The 20,739-nt window shown below is 41.7% G+C and overlaps 1 protein-coding gene across 1 annotated transcript; it reads right to left on the reverse strand.

The window, feature by feature from the left end:
• Nucleotides 1-476: 476 nt before the first annotated feature.
• Cbln2 (cerebellin 2 precursor) lies at nt 477-4,815 on the reverse strand. Its single transcript, XM_051142762.1, has 3 exons — nt 4,169-4,815; nt 1,276-1,395; nt 477-1,065 (listed from the first exon to the last, which is right to left on the reverse strand). The coding sequence occupies exons 1-3, from the start codon at nt 4,523-4,525 to the stop codon at nt 868-870; spliced, it is 675 nt and encodes a 224-aa protein (XP_050998719.1). The 5' UTR covers nt 4,526-4,815; the 3' UTR covers nt 477-867.
• Nucleotides 4,816-20,739: the final 15,924 nt, after the last annotated feature.

The raw sequence follows: 20,739 nt of genomic DNA on the forward strand, positions 1-20,739 counted from the left end.
TTTTTCTTCCTGGCTTCCTCTCATCCAAAACAAAGTATGCAGATTTTGTTTCCTTTTGTTTGATCTCATACAAGAACTGAACATAAGTTTTTGTTTTTGTTTTTTTCTCTCTCTCAGCAACCCCAGTATGAAAACTAAGTAGGCTTGAGGAGTGAAACCTGAGGAAGGAAAGGAAAGCTTCCAGAGGAATAAAGAAAACCACTGACAGTACAAAATAAAAGTTGCAGTCCAATCGTGCAAAATTTGCTTCTCAAGATAAAGCGCTTTTTGACAGATTCCCAATGCCCAGCTCCCTCCCAATGGCCCCCAGACCCCAGGGGAAAGCTACAGAATAAAAATGAAGCCATTCTTTTTCTTAAGGCTACACACACACACACGGGCGCGCGCGCACACACACACACACACACACACACAGACACACACACACAGAACACAGGTCAAAGACTGTCCGGATGGTGGTTCTTTGCTGGGCCTTAAGCCCTGACTGCAGCGTGCAATCCATCTGAGGGTCAGCAGCATCTATGTCATCAGGACAAGGATACAACGTACAAACAATAGAAGGTAAGTCAATGGTTCCAACAATAAAATCCAATATCGACTTTACAATCACAGGTACAAATTGCTCAAATTGATAATTTCATTTCTCCTTAAGACCTTGTCGTCTAAAACTAATTAGAGGCCATGTTTCCCGAGGAATTGTCAATAGTCAAAGAAAATACTGGATCTTTAGAAGAAAATCACTCTTCTACCGGCATTAATCTGATAGAGGTGGGCGCAAGCCACCCTATTCAGACAAGTCCAAGGTGTTACAGAGGACAATCCCTGGGTCCTGATCAAAACCTTCCCACCATCCTGGTGGCACTGAGTCTATAGAGGAAAAACCAAGAAGCCCGAGAACGTGGAATATTTCCAGCCTCCCATGAGGTTGCCTCTCTCCAGTTTGAGATGAACTTTGTCTTCTCTTTCCATGAGCAGCAGAACACCATTGCTGGCCGCTTCCCTGGTCACATCCTGGTCTCCAGCAAAAGCTGAGATCACCGGGTAGCCATTCTGCATTAAACTGACCTAGAAGGCAGAAAGGGAGGGAGGCTCAGCGGATTAAAGGCTAACCCAGCCCCACATCCTCTTTGCTTCTCCCTCCCTATGTAACTTTGCTTCTCCCTCCTCTGCACAACCTGGAACCCGAAAGAGGCAGAACTCCATCTGGCTGAGAGTCCAACCCCCGTGCCCCCTGTTTACCAGTCTTTCAAGGCCTCAGCTTTCAAACCTACCCACCTGGATTGTTTGTCTGTTGTACACTTTGACCACGTGGAAGCTGAAGCTATAAATTCCCTTTCTTGGTGCTACAAATATACTGGAGGCAAGGTCAAAGTGGTTGCCAATGTTCACTAACACCTGCAAAGGAAGAGCGACAGCGTGTTGAGTCTCCGGCGCACAGCGTCCCTTCGCAGCCTGTCTGTTCTCCACACGTTTAGATGACTACCACATGTTGGCAGGCTCATTGGGGCTTGAGAATAGGTGCCACCACTTCAACAGAGCTTCCGACACAATACATGAAGCGTCTAGTACCAACATTGAAAAACAACAACAACAACAACAACAACAAAAAACCCTCAACAGCTGAAGTGTATTTGAAAGGGTATCCTCGTGGCTTCTAATTAACAAGGACTTTGGAAGTTATGTTTTAATTATACATTAAAATAGTAGTTAAAGGTTTTTATATGGTGGCATGTAGGGTATGAAGGACGTGATGGGAGACAGTGAAGCCAAGAAACAACGTGTAAATCCAACCTGTTCTTTTCTCTTTTTTTTGGGGGGGGGGTGGCTCCTAGGGAGTTCAGCCTCATGCTGTGCTTACTATGAAAACAACATGTGGAATGGAGAGAGAAAAGGAGACTGACCAGAAGCCCAGTGCGTTCCCGGGGTTCCTTGAGTAGGAGTCAGCTGTGGCTTAGCTCCCTAAGCATCAGAGAGAATAGGCCCTGGAAGCTTCCGCCGTCCAGTGAGCCCCACCTCAGGCAATACAGAGTAGGTCCTTCACCGTTTTGATTGATGACTTTGGCCAACAAGCACTGGCTGCTCTGTTTATATTCAGTCTTCCCTAAGTGGTGCTTGCCTTGCTCTGTTGGCTGAGTGAGGGATCATGTAAAAAAGCTTAAACAAAGAACACTGAACTGGTGGCTTGGACATTTCTAGTCCAAATTAAGGGAATTCCACAGCAGGTAAAAAAAATAGGAATACAATTAGCTTTCAGCACAGGATTATATGGCTCTGCTGTCAGTTTTCCTCAAACCCAAGAGGAACGGAACAGAATGTGAAAGGAATCAGGCTCTCTACCTCATTTCCTTTCTGTTCATAATAAAATCTGACTACTTTGTCTGCATCCTGTTCCCATCTCTCCTCCTGAAAAAATTGCAACCCCACTAAAATAACAAAATAAGCCGATGGCATTTTATGCTTACAAAATAAACAGCTAGTTACACCAAAACCTCAGACTATCTTTTATCTGATCAGAAAATAAATGTTGGCTCCAGCGCCTTTCCATTTCCGTTTACACAGTTGCATTGAGGAACTACACAACGCCTCAGAGCTAAGAGAGGTGCTGCCAGTAACAGCTGCAGGCGTGGCTTGGAGATGCTATGCCTCCTCATCCTGCTGGGCTGTGGACACCGCTTCAGCCCACTCCAGGGCAGGTGTCTCACCTGTGAGGACAAAGCTCCTCTGATGTGTGTGCTCAGTGTCCCCAAGGGACTTCACTAGAGAGTGACGCACCCCCTGGCATATCACCTCCTCCATGTGGATTTTAAATCCGGGAAACAGGTAAACTCAAGGCTTTATTGTGGATGAAAAGACACCAAGCAAGGCCCCGAGCAGAGCAGAGGTTCTCCCTCACTTACAACCTAACAGGAACTAGGAAAATTTTATTTTTCTATAAGACAAGATTCCTATTATTGTTGACCCCATTATCAGAATTTTCTGACAACTCCACGAATCAGTGGATCTGAAAAGAAGCTGAGAATATTTGTAGGACACTATAACTGAAAAAAAAATAACAGCAAAATAACAGTGGATAAAAAATATGAATTATACATGCTTAGGTATTGCTGTCTTACTTGGAATTAATAAAATATTTTGTATTAAAAGAACTTCCCTAAAACCCTCAAATGCACGAGTTTTTAAATGAATGCAACAGCTTAAATAGAGATCTAGTGTGGGCACTGGCTGTAAGTAGGCTTAAAAGCTGGCTCATGGACAGACAGGGAGCCAGTAGAGAGTAACTCCATCTGTGTCCCGCCATGTTTCGGGACTCCATTGTACACAAAGCCCCTTGACAGGAGCACTAGCCAATTAGAGAGAGCATGAAAACACCATCATTTTCTGAATTGAAAACTTCTGTTTCTGAAGACTTACAGGAACCATAAGGAGAGACTACACCCAGAGAAACATTTACATAGCCAGAATATCCCGAATTTTTGGCTGCTTGGCCCATAGGCCAGAAATTAAACTGTTTAAGTCCACTTAAGTCACAGGCCTTTTTCTCCTTAAGTTTTCATAGTCATAGCATGCATTTATATGCACACTGCAGAAGTTTCATTCACTGCCTGCAGTGGATTCACTGTCCACTTTATTCTGGTATATATGCGGAGAAACAGCTCTTCTCTCGTTCACACTCTTCCCCACTTATTTTGTTTAAAATTAACCTTCCTGTCACTGGATCCCAAATATCAGCAGTAGGTTCAGCCCTTTGTCGGATCCATTTCTGGAAAAGGAACTCTATTAAATGTGGCATCTTTTAAAGGAACCCTTCACCCCTGGTGTCTGAAGAGCATTCACCACAAACACTGCCTTGCCCTCAGCAAAAGGGAAGGCGTATGTATCTTGCAGGGAAATGTATTTCATATTTCAGCTTTTACCAGACCCTTGGAAAGCTCACACGGAGCCTTCCAGGGCTCCCAGTAATCCGTGCCAGGAGAGCTGGTGTTTAAAAACAAAACTCTACAACAAGGGGGACTCCGGCAAGATACAGTAATGAAAGAGCAACATCAAGGCAAGGCAAAGGTAGGGACACCAGCCTGGCTCTCCCTTCAGGATATGTATGGAGCCAGAGCCAGCGGAGCACCCTGGCCAGTCCTCTACATATTAGTGGGTGGGCAGGTTAGCCGCTGACCTGATCGAAGTAGATGGTCATAGTACGGTTGCTCATCTCTGAGGGCTCGTGGTTGGTGCTCCGAGTAGCAGAGAAGGCCACCTTAGCACTGCCTGAGCGCACAGAAATGCCCAAGGAAGAGGTTACAGCGCCGTCCCCGGACGGGCTTGAGTCGCACACCACCAGGCACTTGCCCTCTAGCACGATGGGCTCCGTGTCGTTCTGAGCCTTGACCGGGCAGCAGGCTGGCAGCAGCAGCAACAGCAGGGCCAGCGCCGCCCCGAGGCTGGAGCCAGCGTCAACCGGCTCGCGCAGCGCCCCCCGGCGCCCGGGCATGCTCAGCAGCGGCCCGCCGGGGCCCCGGCCAGGCGCGGGCATCTGGGCTGCGGGGGGCGCTCCGCGGACGCCAAGACGGGCGATAGCCGGAGGGGTGCCGGTATGCGCACAGGAACTCGCAGGGCTGAAGTAGTAGCCTTTTCTGGGCTGGGTCCCCACCTCAGATGGTCAAGGCCAGAAGGTTCTCAGAAAGAAGGCACCAGCGGACCTGTCAGAGCAAAGAACCCGAACCCTTAGGCAGGAAGGTGGGGAGAAGGAAGTGTCTAGAGCTCTCCAGTCCCTTCGGGATGGCATCCCTGTGGTCCCCCCAAAGCTATGTCCATTCCAGATAGGACACAATGCACCCGAGAACGCTCTGGAGCACTGGTCAGTGCATCCCCAGATTTCCTGAAAGGTGCGCGCCTGAAACGTGGGCTGTGATTCCATAGAACCTTGTAAGGAGGGTTTAGGGACATCCAAGGCGCCTTCATTACCTTCCATTGCCTACTCAGACCAAGATACCCAGAGGAATTAAATGTGGTCAAGACAAAAAAAAAAGGGGGGGTGGGGGGGCTTCATTAGCATCGTTTCAGTGGCTTTCTGGATAGCCAAAGGAAGAAACACCTCTCCTGCATTCTCCCTTTATCCTCTATTTTTCTATCCAGGATGTAATTTTTAAGCAGACTATTAAAAAAAATCTACCTACCCCCCCCACCCCGAACAACCCCCCCCAGAAAGATCTTTGGATGAGTGAGATTAAGAAAGAGGAGAGGAAGGAAACAGAAAGGCGGGATGAGGTGGGTGAGGAGCGAAATTCTAACACCCACTTCCAAGGTTCCCGCAGTCGCTGGCTAGCCCACTAGGAGAGCTTGCTGGAGTCCTCTCTCTGGCAAAGGAGAAGTGAGGACCAGATTCCCCGGAATTTACTCATTTGCGGCTTTGTCTGTGGACCCCGACTCCCCTCTCCCGTAGCTTTCTGCTAACTTAATCAGGTTGGCACTTTTACCTGGTCCTGTCTTCTTCAGCTAAACTGGAGAGGCTATTCCAAACACCTAGCCCAGGAACACAAACAGGAAGGGAAAAAACCCTCCCCTCGCCGCCCACGCTCTCCGAACAACTCTTCCAGTGTTCTTTCTAAGGAAAGAGAAGTTAGCTCCTGATAAATATCCTGTCTGAAGCTTCCACACAAAGGATAGCAGACCCCTCTTCCCCCTGGACTGGGCCACGGACTGAATATCCTCTCTCATGTCTCTTGAACCCCCAGCACTCACATTGCAGAAAGTCCCGTTGAAGCATTACAAAAAGGCTGCTAGCAAGCATACCCCAGAGGTCAGGGTTGGGTGGATTACCTGGGACGTCCATGACGGGCGAGCACCGACGTCCGCGAAGTTGTTCTGCCTAGAAAAAATGAGGCAACCGGGAGCTAGCTGGAGGAGGACACCTCAGAGCACGACCCTTCTCCCAGCGCTTGGCCAATAACCGCTCCGCCCCGCCCTGCCGCCTCTCTTCGCGGTCCGCTCCCGCTCCGCAAGCACACCACGCCCCGGGCCCCACGCAGCCAGGGAGCCCCACACGGCGCGGCGCTCCACGCCGCTCGGCGCACGGCGGTGCCTGGAAACCCACTCGCTTCCCGCTCGGCAAACCGGGAACCGGACCGCGGCGTGCAGCTGGTCTCCTCCGGGTCGGGTGTACTCCAGCAGCCTGCGCGCCTACCGCGCACCTCACTAACAGGATCCCTGGGTCCCCGCCTCTCCTCCAGACTCCAGAGGGCACAGCCCGGAGCTGGCAACTACTGACACCCCGCTTCTTTCGTCCTAGAATCCACAGTCCCTTCCCTGTGACTCCCCCATCGCACCTCGCCAAGCTCAAGTCCGGCTACACACCCAGCGCAGCCTCCTTAGGTGCCCCCTCAAAACTAGGCGCCCTCGGAAGCACCAGCCGCATTTCTTCTTCCAGAGTCTTTTTCTTCTCCAAATTCCCTCCAAGTCTTAATCTTGAACGGAGTAGCCACTTTCATAATTATAAAAAAAAAAAAAAAAAAAAAAAAAAAGGAAGGGGACACTAAAAAAAAAAAAAAAAAAAAAAAAAAAAAAAAAAAAAGGTATTTTTTTCTAAAAGGAGGAAAAAGCTTGGTAATTTAATGACTGCAATTCCAAAATCTCCTGTTAGTGAAACGTCAGCTTTTGGCAAAGATTAAAGAGGCGCTTCCTGTCTGGGTTTATGTGTCTGCTGCTCTGAACCCCGAGGCTGGTGGAGCGCGGTGCCACCGCGCGTATTTATTAAAACGCAGTCTCTGGGCTCTAAAGACCGGGGGAGACTCGCGGGGCTCCAAGAGGCGCCTGGAGTGAGCGGAGAAGCGCAAGTACGGACGAGGGGCGCCACCTACGGGCACTGGAGCCTCCTGGCCCCAGCCTGCGAACAAGTCTACTCAGTGTGGGGGAGTACCCAGGCGCAAAGGTGAGGCTTCAAGATTGCTTTTTTCTTCACCCCAGCCCCTAAAACAGCTCTAGGCGCCTGCAACAGTGCAAGGAGGTTGTCTTTCAATATTCGTTTGCCTCGGGATTGGCCGCAGGCACGCTTGTGTTTTTAGCTCTTTACCCCTCTAACGTTCCAAGCCGACTTAATGCTACTGTAGTGGGTTATCATGAGCTATACCTCTGGGATGGGTGGTCCATTCGACATTGAGCAAAGGCAAGGCTGCTTTTAAATACGGGCTCACTAACCTGATTTTTAAAAGCACTATTACAATGTTTTTACTGTGTCTTGGGTAGTATGCCTTTCTGGGAGGCTGATGGGGGGAAAATCCCAAATCAGCCCTTGTGGCTCATTGAGCATAGCATGTCCCTGCCTTATTTCTCCAGACGTTTGTCACGCCTATCTCTCTTCCCTTTGAAGATTTCAGTGGTTGTGCCTCTGCCTGATGAGACGTGTCTTCTGAGATAAGAGATTTTTGAAGACCCTTTTTTATTGGCTCTTTCATGGCTATTCTAGGATGGAAGGCCTTAGCACCAAAGATATCCTGCATGTTCAAATCAGCTCAACAGGAAAGGAGGTGGGGGGCGCGGTTGCCCAAATGAAACCCTCGGTATAGGTTTAAGCTGAGGCCAAAGGTTCCCCATGGGTATCAGAGTAGTGATTAAAAGAGCATCAGAGACAAATGAATTCTGTTTCTCATAACATGCAGAGCACTAAAGACTGTAAAATAACCTCAGAATCTGTCAGCCCTACACGGCAGTCACTGAAAAGTGTGGCTCACAGGTGCCATGCTCTGCATTGCCTAGAACCTTGTAATGGGCACAGCCGCCGCGCCTTTACTATCAATTGTGAGTTAACTCTGCAGAAATAGCGCAATCTTACTTTAGAGTTATTTTACTGTAATATTGTCTGAATTTGATTGTCTCTGCCATCGAAATACGAGTGTATCTGTATCGCACTGTCATGAAGACTGAACTGGATGTAAACCTGCCAACAGAGGATAAGAGAACAGAGCAGAAACGAGCCCACTAACGGCTTGCTAATCTAGGAGCAAAAGGCCTTGCACGCATCTAAAAAAAATCTTTAAACAATTGTCTAATTGAAACAGCTCCCTTAAGTACTTTGAGGCATTTGACTGATATAAACACCTCCAGCAATTTCTCACCACCTTTAAAACAAACAACAACAACAACAAAAGCAGAACAAAACGTTTTTTTTTTTTTTTTTTATGTATGAAGAGAGCAGTACTGTAAATAACATATTAAGGAAACATTTACGTGTTGAATTACGGTGCAGTGTGAAAGCAATTATCCTTATGTAATGAAACGAAAAACACGTTTGAATCTCCGTTTTAGCTTTATGGTTAGCAGGAGTGTTAGAAATTTTGGTGAGTATCAGATTGACAGAAAAGGGGTTAATTTATTGACCTGCCAATCTATAGTTTAGTTCTAACTACAGGGTCTTTGGTTATCCCAGCCTCATTAGATAAACCATTAGTTGACTAAGTTAAAATTCAAGCTGACTGAGTCTACATTCCAGAGTCACGATGAGCTAAGTAAGTCATTAGTTCTATCCAGGAGCAGGCTTGACTCCTCAGATCATGTTTCAGAGACTTCTTTGGCAAGTAGCCCAATGGTTAACATCCATCTAGGTGTTTGTTAGCAAATGACAGCACACCACAATTGTGGGTTCAACAGTACTCTTCTCTTTGTTTTCTTCTTTTGTTGTTGCTTGTTTTTGTTGTTGCTGTTGGTGGTGGTCTTTCGATGTTGTTGTTGTTACTGTTTTATTTTGTTTTGTTTTGGTTTGGTTTTTTGGTGCTTTTTGGACAGGGTTTTTGTTGTTGCTGTTTTTTAGTTTTTTGGTTTTTGTTTTTGATTGGTTGGTTGGTTGTTTTTTGGACAGGGGCTCATTCACTATGCTGGAATCTAGCTCACAAAGAGCTGCCTGCCTCTGCCTTTGGCTCCTGAGCCCTGGGATTAAACTGTGCTACTGTCTCAATATTGTAAAACAAACATACTGTGTTATACAAATCATTTATATTCTTGGGGTACTTTGTTATCCCCACTATGATTGTATTCTGACTTCTGGGCCGTTATGAAGCAATGGTGTTTACAATACAAAGTAATCTGCTTGACACTTCAAGTCCCATAATATATACTTGCTTTTTAAGTTATTTTGTTTATGCATACATTTGTGTGCCTGTGTTACTGTGTGGCATGTGTGTGCAGATGCCCATGGAGGTCAGAAAGAGGAAGTTGGAACCTGTGGATGGAGCTAGAGTTGAGTGTAGCTGTGGACTATCTATAGGGTCTGAGGAGCAAACTTGTGTGGCCTGCAAGAGCAGCAAGCACTCTAAGACTCTGAGTTGCATAGAAGGGAAAGCAATGTGCTTGTGAGCATATAATATTTGAAATATTATACACTAAAAGACATAGCAGGAGTTGATTAGAAGAGGAACACTTCCTCTTAATTCCTTTAGGTTTTCATGTCTTACATAATTCCAGTGTATCCTTTCTTTTATTCCATGGGAGGAAATGTCTCTATTGCTTTACCAAATTGGGTGAAATGTCTAATGTCCGCCATTTTAGTCCTTTCAAAATAAATGGACTTATATGCAAAAGAAGTGTTTGCAACAGTTTTTCTCCAAATGCTGGATGAAATAGTTCCTACACGTTTTTTCTTCAAAGATTGTTATTGGTTATGAAGACAAAGAAAATCCAGGAGGTAAACTTTAAACCCCTTCCCAGATCTAGCCAATGGTCAGAATATTCTCCACAGTTGAGTGGAGAGTGTGATATGACTTTCTCACGTACTCTGGTGCCTCACATTTGACCATGTCCCCTGGAGGGGGAGACCTGGTGGCACTCAGAGGAAGGACAGCAGGTAGCCAAGAAGAGACTTGATACCCTATGAGAATATATAGGGGGAGGTAATCCCCCTCAGGAACAGTCATAGGGGAGGGGAATAATGGGAAAATGGGGGGAGGGGAGGAATGGGAGGATACAAGGGATGGGATAAACATTGAGATGTAACAAGAATAAATTAATAAAAAAAAAACTGGAAAAAAGAAAATCACTAAAATAGCGAAAACATTTCCCAAATTTTTCCATAAATGTTCTTTCTATTAAAATAATGGTATGTTTTTTATTTAGAATAAAGCACAAGTATGTTGTTAGGGGTTGTAATAGCCACAATACTTTGAATGTGTGTAATAAATATTGTTCTGTGAGCGTGTGTGTGACAGATTGTGTTCTTGTCTGAAATGACGTTGGAGGGCCAGCCAACTGTAGATAGCATCATTCTTGAGCAGGTAGCCCTGGGCTCTCCAAGAAAGGTAGCTAAGTGGGAGCCAATAAGATGGAGCACTCTCAATTGAACATAAAACAAGTGGAACCGTGTGCTGCCTAGATGTGAACACAACCACAATGCTGTGGTTTCAAAGGTATTTGGCAGCCTTGACTGAATTGTTTTATGATTGACATTAACTCTTAATCTTGATAGTATTGGATAGACCTGGAGTACCTTCAGGAAGTTTTAAATGAGCGCTCTGAGGAATGCTCTGAACTGACACTAAGCAGCTTGAAGGCCCTGGATAACAATAGTACACTCCCAAAGGAGCCCCTCCTTTGATGTGATCCCCTAGAAAAGCCATTTCATACTGATCGTATGTTTTTAAAAAGAGATGATTTCTCTGAACAGAAGTCAGAATTCAAGTGCAAATATCCCTAAGAAATGTCCCGTGACCTGAAAGTGCAGCTCTGCTGCCTAGTCACTTGAAGGAGGGGTCCTCTTTACAACGGAGTGCTCATGCTAACATGCTTGAGGGGCACAGCCAGGGCGACCCGCCATCTTGTGCCACTTGTCCGCAATTAAAATAGCCAAATAAATAGTGAAAAACAGAGAAAAGGAGATTTATTCAGTGTCATATTGGGAGGAGTCAAGGCGTCTAGTGAATTCACCACCCCACATCCCTCTCTAGGGTCCTGAAGCGAGATTAAAGTTTAAACAGCCAATGATATTGTCATGTAAGCAGTGCCTGTTCAAGTGTGGCCCCTTCAGCCAGTGGCCTCTCACTGTCCGGATGAAAGTCTCATTCCATAGGGTAGTCTGGAAAATTGTTAGAAGTGTGTGAAATCTCTTTCCAAGAAAGAAATTCCTCCTGTGAGTGAAATCTTTACCTTGCCCTAGCATGAGATTCCATGGTAAGTCCTCTTGCTGTGGCCTCCATTGTTTCGACAGTCCATCAGTCTGGCAGACACAAGTGTCTCTTTAAAATATTTAGGCTTGTTTAATCAGCAGCATGTATGCTTTGCAGATGCCCATTTTGCACACCCATCATCACTTTATCAGAGACTATTCATAGGTTCTGAAACCAGTTCCCGATAGGAAAGGAGGCCAGGCAAACTGAGTGATGTGTTCATAGCTGTTTAAGCAACCAAGGAGAAATGAGAGTGTGCATCATCTGGGTCCTTGTTAAACACGCTGGACTGGAACTAGCCCTGGAACTGGGCTGGGTACTAATCTGCCTACTGCAAAACCCAGGATCTTATATTTATGGAGACCTCACTCAAATCCTTAAATACTCAGAAGGCTTACTCTGTAAGACATCTGTGAGGGAAGTGTGCTCACATAAAACAAACTCACACTGGAAAAGAGCCTAGTGGTTGTTCAACAAATGTGGACATCAGTGTGTGGTGGGGAAGATAGCAGCTCTTCAGGTTTATGATATCTGCAGAAGCTATTTTCTCAAGTTTTATAGCCCACATTGTATGCACATCATTTCAAAGAGAAAAGAAATCATGTTCTTCTTAAAATTGAACACAAAAACCTCTTCTTTGGAGGTTTCTTTCTTTCTTTCTTTTAACTTCTGTTGAGTAAACTTGGTCAGGACATATGAAGGATAGCCGAAAAGGCTAGAGAGGCAACAGTCTAGAATTATTTTAATTGTCATATGCGGAGAGTTCATCACCTGTCCTAGGCTGTTCTATCAGAGTCACTTCATAACTGTAATGGGAAAAGTTTCCATTTGATTACATATCAGTGAAGCTTTATAATAATTCATTTGTGTGCATGTATGTAAGACACAGAGCAACCTCTGACTCCTGAGTCAAAAGTTATTTATTTGTTTGTTTGTTTACTTTTACCTTTGATCATTTATTGACACATTTTTAATAAGGCAATGCAATGGAGATCAAATAGAGTGGCCTCTGTGTCCCCACTGGCTGGCCGAGTCAAAAGTTATTATGGTTGCTGTGAGCTATGGATGAGAAGAGGATAAGATTAATGTTTAGATGTGCTAGGAATGGTAGAAACAGAAAGCTATATACAAATATAAAAATAAATATTTTCTTGATGGTAATATTAAAGTATTGCCTTTCACATGAAACTGGGCCGTTGCTTACTCACTGCCAAAATGATACAGAGTTTAAAATGTACGTTATGATCAGCATAATGAATGCCTGAGCACATCTCGGCAGACTGACTGGATCTTGGTCTGATACATTCTTGTGCTGATTTCTTATGATAATCTACATGAAGGAATATTGATTTTCCTTCAGGATTTTCATCATCCCCAATAAGCATAAACATTTGTTAAATTTCTAATATATTTGAGGCACAATATCATCATTTTTCCTGAGGAAAATTTAGCCATATAAGGGTACAAAGAAGAACTCACAAATCAGAATGGCAAAAACAAACAATTAAAGAAAACCCACTATGGGCTGACTGACAGTGCTCATAATTCAGAGAGTGGAGAGGGCGCCGAGCAAGGCTGGGATTCCACCCTCTGACAGGAACTTTAAGGTGAAGGGACCCATTAATACTCAGATGCTTTCTAAGAAAAAAGTATTTTATAAAATTTAAAAGGTACTAAAATAATTTTTTTCATAAAGGAGAACATTGTAACATAAATTGTTTTACTTTATAAGGAAGGATTTTGTAAATCTCGGGTTTTAATCTCTTAAAATAACAAATGATTCCATTCTTGATCTTCATATTATCTTCATTTCTCTTCTTTACTGTGTCTATTCTAAACCTTAGCATGCACAAGCACAATCAGCATTGTGCTCTGCTCGATCTCATACATGTAGCAAGGTAGTTAATGTATCCAGAACCTGTATTTACAAACTGATGAATTGATTTTGATGTTCATTATGTATTAATTTTAGGAAATGAAATTTCTAATTTTGAGAAATACTTATTAGGTTAAGTAAATTTATCAGCAATCAGAAATTAGGAAGAAGTTCATTCCAACAAGAGAAATTTGATTAACAATGCTTTGAATATATATTAGAGTCTCTGGGTTTCTCTAGCCTTTTCCCCATGACTTTGGGCATTTTGAGGGCACTTTGACATTGTGCTTATATTTGTTAACATTTGTCTTTTCAAGAGGTCTAAATATTACCTGAAATAAAAATGGAGACATTATTGCATAATGGAGGAGACTGAAATTTCACAAAGCCTTCCAAACAGGTATCTTTTTTAAGTATACAGTGTCATCAAAGTGTGGCCATGTGCACAGGCTGGAATTGGTGTGCCAGTCTGTGCATAAACACATGGATGAAGAAAGTGTTTCACAGAAGAACAAGAAATTGCAGAATATTAATAATACAATGGTGTCACAGTCATTCAGCTCCAAAAGTGACATGAAATTATGATTATTCTTTCTCTCTGGGTAGAGCCTGAGTTTATTACATGAGCTAATATTAAGAGCACAGCTCTATTTCTTTTCTTAAAAAAACTTATTTATTATATTTTCTTTTTTACATACACATTTATATTATTACACATAAATACAATCAACTACATACATCAAGAAGAACCATGAAACAATCAGGAATTATATAAATGTTCCATTCATAGTGCTTTGGCCATTTCTATTTGCAACCTTGAAGAAAATACCTTTCCTATGTTGGTGAGTATAAAATCCTGAATGTAAATCAATATCTATCATATCTCATCTCTATCAACTTAAAACATCTATTTAGACCTAAAAACATCTTAACCCCTAAACAATTAAGCTTAATTGTAAGACAACTATCTGGACTTCAACCCGATCAGAGACTTGAGAAGGAAAAAACCTAATTACCTGAGTATACCAGGTGTGCAAGATAGCAGCTTGAAGATTTGCAGATGCCTTTCTTCTGCTCATACAAAGAGCAGAGAACCAACCTTAATTGCTCTGTGCATCCCGCATACTTCATACATTTATAATTTTAGGACTGTAAAATGTTTGTGACAAATTATGTTTTAAGAAGAAAAGAACCAGACACTGACAAAAGATCAGACCTGACAGGAATCATTCTCAGCATTCTGGACGCTGACATCCTGCATCCCTCATGTTCCAGCACCAAGTGCTTCAGTTGCTGTTCCTCATCAGAACAAGACAGCTCCCAGGACAGCCTTCAGAAAAGCTTCCAATCCCAATTGGTCCAGCATTTGAGACTGTCCCACACAGGACTCTAATTAAGCCTGGAATTTCTCAACATTTAGAAGCTGACCCACAAATGCTATTCCTGCCTTGTTGTTGACTTAGAGCCTGGGCTCTTGGTGTTCTGTTCAGGAAGTTGTCTCCTGTGCCAATAAGTTCCAGGCTCTTCCCCACTTTTTTATCTAACAGATTTAGTGTCTCTGTCTTTATGTTGAGGCCGTTAATCTACTTGGACTTGACTTTTGTGCATGGTGATAAATATGGATCTACTTGCATTTTTCTACATGTAGACATCCAGTTAGACCAACACCATTTGTTGAAGATGCTACCCTTTTCCCATTGAATAGATGTGGGAACCCATGCCAAATTCTGCCATGTCAGAAATCTTGCACTTAGGCTGTATGCTGTGACATTTGAGTTGCTGACCTTTACCACAGGAGGTCTTGTGTTCTAGGCCATCCTTGGACTATTTACCTTTGAAAGAAGTAGCGAAGTCCCAACTTGGAACCACCCAGAGGATTAAGGAAGTTCTTACAGGGAACTACTCAGAGAACTAGGAAGTTCTACAGAAAACAATTCAGGCTATTGTATTCTTGCCTGGGGGCTAGGGTAAGTGAGATTAGAATAGATCCTATTGACCTTGCTCTATATCTATTCTTACTAGTCAGGCATTAAAGGGAATCTTGATCAGAAATTTCCTGCCTTGATTCGTTATTTCTCGCGTCTCTGTATCCTACTTTCAATCCCCACTCCCTCTTTCAGGTGAACCCTGATTCAATTTTTCCCATGGGCTGGGACCTGACAAACAGATTTGGCATCTTTGTCAAAAATCAAGTGTCCATACGTGTGTGTATTTATTTCTAAGTCTTTGTTTGATTCCATTGGTCAACCAGCCTATTGCAATGCCAGTACCATGCTGTTTTAATTATGGTTGCTCTATAGTATAGCTTGAGATTGGGTATGGAGATTCCTCTGTAGGCTCTTTTATTGTTCAGGGTTCTTTAAGCTATTCTGGTTTTTTTGTTTGTTTGTTTATCCATATGAAGTTGAGAATGGATCTTTCAATGTCTTTAACAAATTGTGTAGGTATTTTGACAGGAATTGCATTGAATATGTAAATTGCTTTTGGTAAGATGGCCATTTTTACTATCTTAATTCTCCTGATCCACAAACAAAATGACATCTTCTGATGTCATTTTCAATCTCCTTCTTCAGAGATTTGAATTTTTTTAAAAACAAATCTTTCACTTTCTTGGATAGAGTTACTCTTAGATACTTTATATTACTTGTGACTATCATGAAGGGAGTAGTTTCTCTAATTTCTTTCTCAGCATGATTGCCATTTGTATACAGGAATGCTACTGACTTTTTTGAGTTAGTTTTGTATCCAGCCACTTTGCTGAAAGTGTTAATCAGCTGAAGGAGTTCTCTGGTGGAATTTTGGGGGTCACTTATGTAAACTATCATATCATCTGTGAATAGTGATACTTTGGCTTTTTCCTTTCCAATGGGGATCCCCTTGATCTCCTTTCATTGTCTTATTGCTCTAGCTAGAACTTCAAGAACTATATTGAAGAGATATGGAAAAAGTTGGCAGCCTTGTCTAGTCCCTGATTTTAGAGGAATTTTCTTGGCTTTTTCTCCATTTAATTTGATGTTGGCTATGGGCTTGCTGTATATAGCCTTTATTATGTTTAGGTATGTGCCTTGTATCTCTGATCTCTCCATGAATTTATCATGAAAAGATGCTGAATTTTCGTAAAAGTCTTTTTCTTCATCTAATGAGATAACCATGTGGTTTTTTTTCTTTCAGTATGTTTATATGGCAGATTACATTGATGGACTTCTGTATATTGAACCACCTGTGCATAACTGGAATGAAGCCTACTTATCTCATGGTGAATTCTGTCTTTGATGTGTTCTTGGATTCAGTTTGCAAGTATTTTATTGAGTATTTTTGCATCAATGTTCATAAGAGAAATTGCCTTTCTTTGTTGGGTTTCTTTGTGAGGTTTAGGTATGAAAGTGACTGTACCCTCATATAATGAGTTTGGTGATGTTCTATCCATTTCTATTTTGTGGGGTAGCTTGAAGAGTATAGGTATAAGCTCTTCTTTGAAAGTCTGGTAGAATTCTGAGCTGAAACCATCTGACCCTGGGATCTTTTTTGTTGGGAGACTTTTAATAACTGCTTCTATTTCTGTAGGAATTAGGAGTATTTAATTTGTTTTTCTGATCTTTATTCAACTTTTGCAAATGGAATTGGTAAAGAAAATTGTCCATTTCTCTTAGATTTGCAAATGTTGTGGCATTTAAGCCTTTAAAGTAGGACCTAATGATTCTTTGTATTTCTTCAGTGTCTGCTGTATGTCTCCCTTTTCATTGCTGATTTTATTGGTTTGGATAGTGTCTCACTGCCTTTTAGTTAGTTTGGCTAAGGGTTGGTCTATCTTGTTGGTTTTCTCAGAGAACCAGCCCCTGATTTTGTTGATTCTTTGAATTGTTCTTTTTGTTTCTAATTTATTGACTTCAGCTTTGAGTTTGATTATTTCCAAACATTTACTACTCTTGGGTGTTTCTGCTTCTTTTTTTCCTAGGGCTTCCAGATGTGTCATTAAGTTGCATCATGAAATGTTTTCAATTTCTTTATGAAGGAACTTAATGCTGTGAATTTTCCTCTTAGCACTGCTTTCAATGTGTTCCATAACTTTGGTTATGTTGTACCTTCATTTTCATTGAATTTTATGAAGTCCTTAATTTCTTTATTTCTTTCTTCCCTGTCCCAGTTATCATTAAGTAAAGAGTTGTTTAGTTTCCATGTGTGTGTAGGCTTTTTGTTATTTCTGTTGTTGTTGAAGTCCAGCTTTAGACCATGGTGATCTGATAAGATACACGGTATTATTTCAATCTTCTTGATTGAGGATTGCTTTGTTACCTATTATATGATCAATTTTGGAGAAGGTTTCATGAGGTGCTGAGAAGAAGGTATAATCTTTTGTGTTTGGGTGAAAAGTTCTGAAAATATCTGTTAGATCCATGTGATTCATGTTATCGGTTAGTGTCATTATTTCTCAGTTTAGTTTCTGTTTTATTGGCCTATCCTTAGATGAAAGTGGGTGTTGAAGTCTCTCACTATTAATGTGTAGAGATCAATATGTGATTTAAGCTTTGTTAATATTTCTTTTACAAATGTGGTACCCTAGTATTGGGGACATAGATGTTCAGAATTGTGATGTCATCTTGGTTAAATTCATCTTTGATGAGCATGAAGTGTGCTTCCTCATCTCTTTTGATTAATTTTGGTTGGAAGTCTATTTTATTAGATATTAAAATGGCTACACCAGCTTGCTTCTTGTGTCTGTTTGCTTGGAATATTTCTTTTCAGCCTTTTACATGGTAATTGGACAAAAGTAGAACAAGTCTAATGCTTTTTAGCTTTATCTTCAGCTTTTATCTAGAAAACAAAGTATGTTTAATGAAGTTTGTAAATTTGCAACTAGAAAGATTCATGCTATTTGTTTTGACTTTGAAAAAATGTGTAAAAATAAAAGAGCAAAAATATTTTTCAAAATATTGCAACATATGGGCATAGTGGAGCACACTTTAGTCCTTGCACTTTGGAGGCAGAGCCAGGTGGATCTCTGAACTGGAGGCTAACCTGGGGTACAGAGCAAGTTCTAGTACAGCCAGGGTTAAACAGAGAAACCCAGCCTTTAAAAAAAATTTAAAAAGGGAGAAAAATACAATGGGCACTAGGCAGCTGCAGGGAAGGCACTACTACCAGCATTACCTACTCCTGTGTGATTCTGTTTTTTTAGTGTTTAATCATTTTATCTCATGTATATTTATTTAGTAGGGATGAGATGGGCATGAAAACACCATAGCAAGTCTGTGGAGGTGAGAGAGAAACTTTCAGAGGTTGGTTCTCCCTTTCCACTATGTGGGTTCCAGGGATCAAACTCGGGCTCCTTAGGTGTGGATTGCTGCCAAGTGTCCTTAGCTGCTGAGTCATCTCACTTGCCATTGTATTTTATTTTTTTTATGGTGTATGGTAGCATTATTTTTAAAATTATCTTAATTAGAAGACATAGTTTCCTTCTGAGATGAATGAGTGCTTGAACTTTGTGCAAGCTTTTTCTTGAGAAAAGGTGAAATTTTTTTTTCCTGCTGGAGCAAAAAAAGGTGGCTACCAACTATCCTGGGTAGAAGACACTGTGAGTGTGCTCACTGTCTTTGTTGACCAACATTTGACTTGTTCATTTCTGAAGACCTGAGAGTGCTCTCATGGCCAGTGATGCCGAAGAGGACAAATCCAGACACTGTGCCATGAGTAGGAGTTACTTCAAACAAGTGAATGAGAGAGCGGGCAATGCAAGCTTCCTTATGTAGGTACAAGAAAAATGAAAAGAAAAAGATTATTGCCAAGGAAAAACCAATATGCAAATGCAATATACTAAAATAAATTATAACATCCAGGACAGATATATAGTTGACAGCAAGAAGGAAGATAGATAGATAGATAGATAGATAGATAGATAGACAGACATACAGACAGAAAGACAGATAGATGATAGATGATTGATAGATAGATAGATAATAGATAATAGATAGATGATAGATGAACAAACAGATAGACAATAGATAGATGATAGGTAGATAGGTAGATAGATAGATAGATAGATAGATGATAGATAGACAAACAGGTGGATAACAGATAGATGATAGATATATGATAGATGGATAGATAGACAGATACTAATAGACAGATAATAGATGATAGATAGATGTTATATAAATAGATAATAGATGATCGATAAATAGATGATAGATAGGTAGGTAGATAGATAGATGGATAGATAAATAAATAGATTGATAGATTGATCTATTTATAGGTATTTGGGTCTGTTTATTCTTCTACCATAGATTCCTTGCACTTGAAAATAAAGTAGGAAAATAATTGGTAAAGGAAAATGGATTTGTTTTTTTACAATTTTGCTAGACCAGAAGTGGGGATTCTGATGTCCTCTTCCCTATGGTGGTGAGAGTTTTATAGATTATAGGGCACAGTGGAATGCAGGGCAGAATAAATCTTTGAACTTAACTGTGAAATAGTGTAAGTAGTCATTTCTTGCAAGAGGAAGCAACAGGTACCGTATTGTCGCTTTTCTCAGCTACAAAGAATTGCTATTTTTCCTGGTGAAGGGGTGTGTGTGTGTGTGTGTGTGTGTGTGTGTGTGTGTGTGTGTGTGTGTGTGTGTGCTTGCCTGTGTTTAATTAAATCTGAGCCTGAGGAAAATGAGGCAGATATTCCAAAATAAAGATCCTCCATCCTTGAAAAATAAGCAGTCTCAGAACTTTCATGCAGTAGTGATGAGAGATTTCTATCTGCTCCTGGCCAGGCAGTCTTTCACCCTAATTACATCCTTTGATAGACATATGGTTTTTGAAATTTTCCCTAGGAGATGAATTTCAAGCTCTGTCTCTTGGATGCCTGTGAAACAGCAATTTGGTGGGAGAAAACTGGTGGGTCTCACGCTAAATGGAAGACGAGGCCTCTCTAGAACTTAGCACATTTCTCTATGTTCACAGCTCCAGATAATTTTCTCAGCATGAGTTCACTGTTACCAATAATGGCAGATTCATTAAGATCTAACGTTATCTTCTAAAGCTCAATTGGTGACCTGACAGTGGCATCATTGAAACAGTAAAAACTCCTTGTAAGTGGCACCTAATAGGAAAAACTTAGGTTCTCAGTGTGTGCTCTGCAAGGAAACATTAGATTCCATCCCTTGTCACTCTCTTTTTTGTTTCCCAGTTGCCATGAGGTAAGAACAATTTTTTTCTGATGTGCCCTCCTCACCACGATGTTCTACAACTTTATAAGCATCAGGCAAGGACAAACTGGCACCTGTGAAATCATCAGACAATAGAAACCAACCTCTCATTGTTTGGATATGTTCATCCCACGAGCTTCACCACAGAAAGCTACTGATGGTTATGGATACACAAATCACACCTGTGCCTATCTTCCTGGGTTTCATAATGATTTCTTTTAATTAATTAACAAAAATTATAGGAAGTAATGTAAAGCTCAGACAAACCTTTCAATTTGAATAAATTCAATAAAACATCTAATGGTATACAAAGAAGATAAGTAAGTGAGTTCCCAGAGGACTATTCGATGCCCATCAGAGTACATGAGGGAGACTAGGGTTCGGATAAGTCATATTCAAGTCAAGAATGCTGGAAACTAATTGCAAGTAACAAGCACACACTGCTGACTGTGATGGTCTTTATGCCTGTGAGCAAAAGGCCCATATTGGGAGAAGTTTGCAACAAGAGTTGAAGACAACTGTCCAATTCATCC

Source organism: Acomys russatus, unplaced genomic scaffold (genome assembly GCF_903995435.1).
Source record: "Acomys russatus unplaced genomic scaffold, mAcoRus1.1, whole genome shotgun sequence".
Classification (NCBI taxonomy): Eukaryota; Metazoa; Chordata; class Mammalia; order Rodentia; family Muridae; genus Acomys; species Acomys russatus.